Source organism: Astatotilapia calliptera, chromosome 17 (assembly GCF_900246225.1).
Source record: "Astatotilapia calliptera chromosome 17, fAstCal1.2, whole genome shotgun sequence".
NCBI classification, from domain to species: Eukaryota; Metazoa; Chordata; class Actinopteri; order Cichliformes; family Cichlidae; genus Astatotilapia; species Astatotilapia calliptera.
The window spans coordinates 5,888,184-5,898,277 of NC_039318.1; the positions used below are offsets into that span (position 1 = coordinate 5,888,184).

Consider the following 10,094-nt stretch of genomic DNA (forward strand, 5'->3'; position numbering starts at 1 on the left):
GAGAGATAGCGCAAAGTCATTAAATATTGTGTTTTAATAAGGTATTTAAACAGTAGCAAACATGCATTTTTCTTCTTTTAAAGGAGGTGGTGATCGTTACCTCTGCTTCTTGCCTTTCTGTAAAATCACAACACACCAACAACACATACCAAGTTCACTTTTAGCAGCGCTAAACACATGTGCTGTGTGCATAAACTGTATACATACAGTTTCCCCTAAAGACGTTCAGCAACATTATCTTGGATCAATCAATAAAAACTTTTCCTGCAGACAAAAAAATCTTCAGAATTCATCATCTCTTATTTAAATGAGCTAACCTCCTTAATAGTGTTGTCTCTTATATATGTTATGCAGCATCTGCTACACATGAACACATAACCTCACAACCACGCATGCCATAATCATCTGCTGTGAACTGCTCCCAACTGCTTTGTTTATTGATTAGTGATTGAAAAATGATTGGCTGTGGAAAGTAAACACAGGAGCACTCAGACAGTCACCATGGAAACACACATCTCATTAAATTTACAGCCAGCATAATACACACACACACAAAGTCAGAGCTGTAAGTGACTCTTCGGAGTTGGAGCAGTTTATTATATAGCTGATAGTCTTCAGTAAGTGAGGGCATTAATATAACAAAGGCTGCTTTGATGTATAGTGAAAACACTGAAGTTTTTATTGAAAGTAAACAGTGACCTCTACAGGTTACAGTGTGTCAGAACAGGTATCAGACTTAAAGCAGTTCATCTTTCGCCACTGCTGTTTGATACATTTGGAGATACATAACGAGAATAATCCTCCAGCTTTTAAGGGAATGGCTGTAACATAAGGATGGAAATTGCAGGCGTCCACTTATCTCTGAGATCATCTGCCTAGAGATACAAGCATTGTAAAAATGTACACAAACCCGCATGGATTGCCTTCATCTTATCTTATCTTCCCAATTGTTATACCTATATATATTTGAAGATGAATTTTAAAGGATTACGTGTTGTGAACTATTAATTTTTCATTTAATTTTACTTAGTTTTACTTTATTTACACATTTTATGAACACGAAGTTGTAATTTTCTCTCTCTCCCTCTCTCTGTGTAAAAAGTCATATTTTGCTACTAAAAAACATGACTTTGTTATTGTGGTGTAAATGGGTAGTCCAAGTACAAACATGTTAAAACAAGTCGATACTTTATTTGCGATAACTGTTTGTTGTTTTTTTGTTTTGTTTTTTTTAGCGGAACCAATATGTAAACCGTTCTCTCCGCCGGAGTATTATAGATGTGGGACGGGAACGATGGAAAGATGGCGGCCGCAATGGTGCAAATGTCATGTTTGTACCGGGGGATGTTAGCGGTCAGGGCCACTGGCATCAGGACGCTGATCCCCGGGCTGGTCCCGGTCCAGTTCCGAGCCTTCTCGGTGCGGAAGGAGCCCGAGCTAGAGGAGAATCCGTACTACAGCAAGTACCAGGACAAGATCCAGAAACTGCGCAGGTCAGCCACCAGCCACACACCACCACAACCCCCTTACAAACGATAGGTTTCCCGTCGTTTACAGTTTCACATTAACGCTGAGGTATACGGAGTATCTCTTCAAAGATTTCACCCACAGTGAAGTTGTCTAATATTATTTATTGATATGTTTTTAATATGAATATCTATTGTTAAACTATAATGGGTCGGCGTGTGAAAATGCAGGAGAAATCCAGCATGTAGTATGTATGAAATATATATAAATATTAAAAATATCCATTGAATTCATTTCATAAATGTAATGTGAATCTTTTATCATTTGTTTACTTTGAGAGTTGTTGGAATAGTACCCAGTGGAAGATAGTGAATGAATTTCTGCTTTTAACAGTTTACTTGTTTCATTATGTTATCATTATAAAGCCACGAAAATGGATTATAGTATAACTACAACCACTCTCCACTGTTACCGTTGACTTATTGGTTGTTTTAATGTTTTCATCAAAAGTTCCTGAAGATAATAATAACTGTGATCAGATGATAATGATGTGTACAGTTGCAGTCATGATAGAATAGTGATATTAAACACAGATAGTTAGTTAGTTAATTTGTTTTTACACTGACTTTGTCTGAATCCTCTGTAGTGCCAAACCGCAGGAGTACAAGACCCGACTGGAGAAAAGGCATGAAGCCAATAAGGAAGTGCTGGGACACTCGAAGCAGGCAGAGTTTGTCCGATTTATGGAGCAGGAGGTGGAGTATCAGCGGGGCTCACAACTGAACAACATGATGAGACAATGGACTAGTTAGAAACTGTTTCGTTTCTAACAACCACTTGTTAACAATTGTGTTGTTGCGTAGACAATTTTATTCAGATGTGTGTAACTGGTTTGCATTAGGATGGTCTGGTTGTAGTCAGTGAATTTCCTTTTTGCTGTGGAAATCTTTGCAGCTGGAAAAAAGGGACAAGATGGCAGCTGGTGACGCAACATCAGGAGGTTTTACAAAGAATAAGGTGAGCTAAAGATAGAAGAGGTTTAGGCCTCAGTTGGCAGCAGTGGATCTTGAATAGGACACAAATGGAATACTGAGACAGTTCGCCTTCAATTTAAGAGTTATGTCTAACTGCTACAAGCAAAGCATTTTAAAAGCTGCAGCTTTTATTTTGAAGGTGAATTGTCTCTGTTTCTGGTTTACATCGCACTTTCCACTGTTTTACATCACTTGGCATGTAGCGCACAAGTGTCTGCAGGCACATTAGCATCTTCCTTGCAAGCTGTGAGTGACTGCAGTAGCTGGTTAGCAACTTAAGTGATTACAGTGAGGTTCTCAAGTCACTTTCCCCTTCTGCTGTTGTCTCAGACTGTGATGTGTTTTCTTTAGACTTTGGGCTCCATCCTCAACTTGGAGATGATCAAGGACAAGACAGGCGAGGAGATTGCAGAGGTGATTGTGTGGGATTGGCCTGTGCACATCAGCCTCAGACTCTCTGTACAGAAACCTTTTGAAACTGTTTTCACCTTTCCTGTTTTTCTCTCAGCTTTGGATGACGTATTATTCTACCAAGGATACAGTCAGCGCCATCATCCCAGTGAGCTTTATGTTTTTATCTCCTTTATTTTTTGCTTGGATTTAAATGTGAAAATAATATTCATATTTGGTGGCTTTCTGATTGTTTGTTTTTGTCTATTAGTCTTTAGAGTAAATCTGATGGTTCAATGAGCTTTGATGAAAAGATGTGCTTTTAAACACCGGATGTGACAGAGAAATCAAGTGACACAACATGCTCATTGGCTAAACAGTTGTGATTAACTAATTGGCCAATGAACGTAGCGTAATTTTTCTGTCTTTCTGATTCTAATAATGAGCTCAATTTCCAAAATGAACTTTGTGCTTTATTTAGCATAACTTGTAAATAGGAGCTGAGACCACAGACTGACCAAAAAAGTGTTTACTTACAGTGGGGCAAAAAAGTATTTAGTCAGCCACCGATTGTGCAAGTTCCCCCACCTAAAATGATGACAGAGGTCAGTAATTTGCACCAGAGGTACACTTCAACTGTGAGAGACAGAATGTGAAAAAAAAATCCATGAATCCACATGGTAGGATTTGTAAAGAATTTATTCGTAAATTAGGGTGGAAAATAAGTATTTGGTCAATAACAAAAATACAACTCAATACTTTGTAACATAACCTTTGTTGGCAATAACAGAGGTCAAACGTTTACTATAGGTCTTTACCAGGTTTGCACACACAGTAGCTGGTATTTTGGCTCATTCCTCCATGCAGATCTTCTCGAGAGCAGTGATGTTTTGGGGCTGTCGCCGAGCAACACGGACTTTCAACTCCCGCCACAGATTTTCTATGGGGTTGAGGTCTGGAGACTGGCTAGGCCACTCCAGGACTTTCAAATGCTTCTTACGGAGCCACTCCTTTGTTGCCCGGGCAGTGTGTTTTGGATCATTGTCATGTTGGAAGACCCAGCCTCATTTCATCTTCAAAGTTCTCACTGATGGAAGGAGGTTTTGGCTCAAAATCTCACGATACATGGCCCCATTCATTCTGTCCTTAACACGGATCAGTCGTCCTGTCCCCTTGGCAGAAAAACAGCCCCATAGCATGATGTTTCCACCCCCATGCTTCACAGTAGGTATGGTGTTCTTGGGATGCAACTCAGTATTCTTCTTCCTCCAAACACGACGAGTTGAGTTTATACCAAAAAGTTCTACTTTGGTTTCATCTGACCACATGACATTCTCCCAATCCTCTGCTGTATCATCCATGTGCTCTCTGGCAAACTTCAGACGGGCCTGGACATGCACTGGCTTCAGCAGCGGAACACGTCTGGCACTGTGGGATTTGATTCCCTGCCGTTGTAGTGTGTTACTGATGGTGACCTTTGTTACTTTGGTCCCAGCTCTCTGCAGGTCATTCACCAGGTCCCCCCGTGTGGTTCTGGGATCTTTGCTCACCGTTCTCATGATCATTTTGACCCCACGGGATGAGATCTTGCGTGGAGCCCCAGATCGAGGGAGATTATCAGTGGTCTTGTATGTCTTCCATTTTCTGATGATTGCTCCCACAGTTGATTTTTTCACACCAAGCTGCTTGCCTATTGTAGATTCACTCTTCCCAGTCTGGTGCAGGTCTACAATACTTTTCCTGGTGTCCTTCGAAAGCTCTTTGGTCTTGGCCATGGCGGAGTTTGGAGTCTGACTGTTTGAGGCTGTGGACAGGTGTCTTTTATACAGATGATGAGTTCAAACAGGTGCCATTCATACAGGTAACGAGTGGGGGACAGAAAAGCTTCTTACAGAAGACGTTACAGGTCTGTGAGAGCCAGAGATTTTCCTTGTTTGAGGTGACCAAATACTTATTTTCCACCCTAATTTACGAATAAATTCTTTACAAATCCTACCATGTGGATTCATGGATTTTTTTTTCACATTCTGTCTCTCACAGTTGAAGTGTACCTCTGGTGCAAATTACTGACCTCTGTCATCATTTTAAGTGGGGGAACTTGCACAATCGGTGGCTGACTAAATACTTTTTTGCCCCACTGTAGGTCACAGAGTGACAAAGCTGAGGGCCATGTTCTTCCTCACAACCAAACCAAGTAGGAGGAATCACCCCCTGCTGTCCATGCAAGAGAATGCAGGTTTTTGTAAATTTAGCATCGGGTTTAATTTTTATGATGTGATATTTTATACAAATACTTAAAAAAAATAATAATAATTCGATGGTACTGCATGAGGTGGTCAGCAGTGATAGAGAAGTATGTGAGTTGTGGTGCAGGACTGGGTGGAGACGAGCGCCAGGGGTGATTTGTGACAGAAGGACATGAGCAAGGGAAGGTTTACAAGATGGGAGTGAGACCAGCTGTGATGGTCGAACTAAAGACAGGAGGCAGAGATTCACTTGGAGTGACCAGGATGGACAAGATTGGAAACAAGTGCATAAGAGGCACAGATCATGTTTGGAAACAAAGCTGAGATGGTTTGGACGTGTGCAGAGCAGGAAGAAAAGAGAGAAGAGTCATGGATGTAATGAAGGATGTTTGGTGAGATGGAGGAAGATGATCTGCTGTCTGACAGGGCAAGATGATATTTTATATACAGTCTGTGGTCTCATTGCTATTTAGGTAATGCTAACTCATATATGATGTACAAGCAAAAGGACAAGCTGTGCAGTGATGCAGAGAGTTCCTTTGACATGGTGTCAGTAATAACACAGGAAAAAAATAAAGTGCTTGCTTTCATAGAATGTTTGTTTTTGACTCATCTACACATTTAAATTGCAGATTTTTTTTTTCTTTGGGGCTTTTCTGTGCAGTTTGGTATTGACTGATAATAACACCCTAACACTGCAACGATGCCATTAAGATAATATTTATAGTTGCAGATTAAATTGTGATAAGCACTGTTCATAATGATCTAATATTCTCTCCTCTCTTGTATTTGCAGACACAGATCTATGAGATGATTTTCAGCAGATCACAGTCCTGCCCAATGGTAAGATCAATGCAGCAAGCTATGGAAGCTAAGCCAACGTTATTTCTGAACACTTTAATAACAGCAACACTGACCAAAGTTCGGAGCGAAGGAATAAAAATACTGAAGATAAGAAAAAAAAAAAGCTGCAGAAAGTGATTGATGGGTATTTCAAAAGCAGCAACAAAGTTTGGCTGAATAGCTGCAAAGTACTAAACTTTAAATTGTCATACCTGTGATTATTCATTAACCATCTGATCATCAAGACTTTCATGATGCTGTTATTGTTTTCAGGCAGCCCAATTTTTTTCCCTCTTTTTCTAAGTCGTCACCTCGGTGACTTTTCTCTGTTTCTCCTTCATCTCAGTTCCTTTACGCTTTGCCTCAGAAAGAGGGTTACGAGTTCTTTGTGGGTCAGTGGTCCCGACACGAGCTCCACTTCACCTCCCTCATCAACGTCCAGGTAAAGTGCTTCAGACTTACAACACCTTGACATGCTTCTGGGAAAGGTCATTACTCTCTGGATTCCGGAGCTTGTGAAACTAGGCTTTACAGAGTCATTCCTTCTGGCACCTTTCCTTTGGTATTTTTAACCATAAAAGATGGAAAGAGAGTCTTTATTTTGTTTTTTTACATTTTTGAAATTAGCAATTACGTTTTTTGGAAATGAGTTGATCTGTTCATGCTTGGCTATTTACAGTAACAGCAACTTTGCCCAAACTCTCGTAATTCCACTTTGAGTTTATCACGGTAAATTACCTGATGGTGTCTGTGTGCAGACGCTGGGTGAGAATGCTCCCAGTCAGCTGATCCTATACCACTACCCAGACCTGAAGGAGGAGAAGGGCATCGTGCTCATGACAGCAGAGATGGATCCCAAGTTCATAGTAAGTCCACATACGAGCCTATATGAATAGACTTCAGAGGTTTTATGTTCTTGAGAGATTCACAAATACAGCGATGCAGCGGATGTAGTGTGTCACACCTGATGTGTATTTAAGGCCTCAACATCTGTCCCTCATCTCCACAGACCGTCCAGCAGGCTCAGTGTTTGGCTAACCAGGTTCAGCTCTTCTACGGCACCCAGAGACAGGAGACTTACCGATTGGTGGAGATGTTTAACCACCACCCTGCAGAATTCAAGCACATGTCAGTCATAGCAGAGCTGGAGCAGAGCGGTTTGGGGCCTGCAAACCCTTCCACGGGTTCCTGAGATGGACTGAAGTTGCCACCAGACAGCCTGCTGAGGAACTGTTGGTCTCCGTGTACAGTCGCAAAGATATCCAAGCTTCTTTGCTCAGCACGCTCCAGTGGGATATAGCTGCTTCTTGCTCTGTGTGTGCAGTCTCCAGCAGCAGCTGTGAATTACAGAAAAAAGAACTTAAAGAAGCACAAACAGCTTCTCTCAATATTTACTACACATCTTGTGTGTTGTCAGTTTGCCTCAATGGGAAAATAATGTTGAAGTGAGCACTTCTATAATAAATAGTTCTCACTTTGTCTTGTTTTTCATATCAGACTGTGATGTAAGCAGAAGAACATTGTTCATAGGAATCCAATTAAGTAATAAATCATCTTCAAAACTGTAACCTGTTTATATAGTCAGCGTTCTAACCAGAAGAAAAACTTTAAACACAATACTGAGGCAAACAGGAAAGTCTTCACAGCCTGGATTGTGACTGACCACTTATTAATGATCAGTGTGGTATCATTCCATACAACTGTTACTGTACGTTAGAGTTCACATTAACCAAATATTTATGACAGATTTTATTTATTTTTTTAACAGTGATGGAAACATTTCACGTGTGTCCTTCCTTTTGACACATAACACTGATGGATTTATCAGAAACTTCCATAATAACACCCTTAACAACAGTGCAGCAGAGGTGGGCAGTCTCTGCATAAAATGACATAAACATATATTCTGGGCCTAAAGTGGAACTTTGCAAGTGAGGCACCAAAGGCTCTTATGCAGAATTTAGAAATAACTGAAAGTAGAAACGAGTCATGTACAAAATTGTTTTAGCTTTACTAGATTTACTTTCTTTACATGTAAGCTGTGGGCAGGTAACCTGTGCTGCTGCTTCTGAGGTTTGGTATGCTTTGTGGATGTACCCAACTTTACCCTGTAGTATAAGAGCAGATATTACATAAGCCTTTGTGGCTGGTTTCAAACCCTCCAGCCAGAATACAGCTGTGTAAAGGTGGAGTTTGATAAGTGATACTAAAGAGAATACTCAGCAGACTGCGCTACACTGCATAGGAGCACTTTGTATTTGCTGATATTTATTGAGTTGTATGAAACAATGCAATTGAATGTACAGATTAATTTTAATCGATACAGCTTCAATTCACAACAGTAACTTTAAGGTGCTTTATATTTTAAGGGAAAGACCACCAATCACATGACCCCCTATGAGACTGAAAACAGCTGAATTCAAAGATTAAAAGCTGTGGCTCAATGCATCATGGTTCTATGATGCGTGCTACTGCATGTGTTACAGTAAATGCAACAGTAAGAATGGCAGCAGGTCATTATTCACTTTTATTGTATTTATTTAAGGAAAAAAGTACTGTGCAAATCCCCAAATGCAGTATTAGGGATGGTCACATATTCAGGCAAAAACACAAATTCATTTCTCTTAAAAACAGTCAATTCCAAGCATTTACTCAAATGTACACACACACACACACACGGAAAGCCAGAGAGGACATAACAAAAAAAAGTATTTGGGTCTAATCACAATAAAAAGATTTAAAAAGTATTTTCAAAGAGTTCAAATCTATTTTTCTAATGCCATAAACAAAGTTTTTGTAGTGATAGAAACACATAGTCAACAGACATAAATCTATGTCATTGCAAAATAATGCAGTGCATCTGCAGGTTGCAACACCTTAAATTTAAGCTGGGAGCTGTAAATACAATTATAAAGCCAATTTAAGACTTACTTAATAATCACACAAAAAAGTACAGACAAGGAAAAAAATGAATTTCTATTAACTTAATCTCAACTTTTACTAACTCCAAACGAAACAAGTTAGGCCAGCGTCTCTTCAACAGTCAGCAGTGGCTTCTGGCCCTGGCAGATCCCCAAAGAAAGCAGAATGGATTTGCACGGGGTGGCTGTGATTGTATACCGACTAAATGCTAATGACGTGTTAGGATCGGGGATCGGAAGTTAAATGTAGACAGTGAGAGAAATGAATCTAATGTTGAAGGCTTGTAATGAGTAGTGACACTTTGATGGTACACATTTTAATTCACATAATAGGGAGTGACTGAAAATTCAGAAAAGCAGGTTTGGGATGAAATGAACCAAATTTCTAAATCTAGTCATGTTAAGTCAAAGACAGCAGTTGCTTCTGTCTAAGATGGTTATGTCAAACAAGGTTGGGTTGTCTACGTGAATGAAAATGGATCTCTTGATGATTTATGCCTGTGGAAAAGAGCCACTATTACTACCGAACAAATTTGAAAACAGCTGATGTTGGCTAGAAGAAACTTTTCTGACTGAACTTGGGTTGTTTGGTGTAGAACCGCATTCTGCCATAAAACTGGCTGGATTGGTATTTGTGCAGTGCTAAGTGTTTTGCTGAAAGTGCAGCTGGCCCTAAAAACTGCCATTGAAGCTGGCAAAGGGTGTCAACGTAATTGTGCTGTTGGGCAACTGTGGAGATGTGTGTGGTCATGTTTCTCAGTGGTTTCTGTCTGAAATGGCTTGATCCCTAAGAAACAGGGTGTTATGGATTTGAAAGCATCAGAAGTTTAACTTATCAACATTGGGTGCAAGTAAACCAAAGCCGTGCAGCAGCAGTTCATCAACAATAGGTAGACTGCTTGAGGAGCAATCTGCATTTCCTGCATATAAATGTGTAATCTGAAGGAAAGGAACAAGATCTCATACTGCAGAAAATCCCATCTGGTTTCCATTTGTAGTCACAAATGGAAACCACTACTGATCAAACACATCTGACCACATAACTGCATGCAACAATGCTTGCAGAGAACAGAAATGCAATGATAAGACCACTGAGTAATACTTTCTGACAAAGATTTAGCTTTCGAGTGAAGGAAGATGGAAGAAAATCATGGCCTAGATGTACACTGGCCTTACTTAAGCTGTGAAAACAG

At 40.1% G+C, this 10,094-nt stretch overlaps 1 protein-coding gene across 1 annotated transcript; it reads left to right on the forward strand.

Moving 5' to 3' along the window:
- Positions 1–1,256: 1,256 nt before the first annotated feature.
- On the forward strand, positions 1,257–7,548 carry atpaf1 (ATP synthase mitochondrial F1 complex assembly factor 1). The gene is made up of 9 exons (XM_026147037.1): positions 1,257–1,493; positions 2,114–2,222; positions 2,422–2,484; positions 2,853–2,915; positions 3,010–3,060; positions 5,933–5,980; positions 6,327–6,422; positions 6,739–6,846; positions 6,990–7,548. Exons 1-9 carry the CDS (start codon positions 1,279–1,281, stop codon positions 7,170–7,172), a joined length of 936 nt encoding a protein of 311 aa, XP_026002822.1. The 5' UTR covers positions 1,257–1,278; the 3' UTR covers positions 7,173–7,548.
- Positions 7,549–10,094: the final 2,546 nt, after the last annotated feature.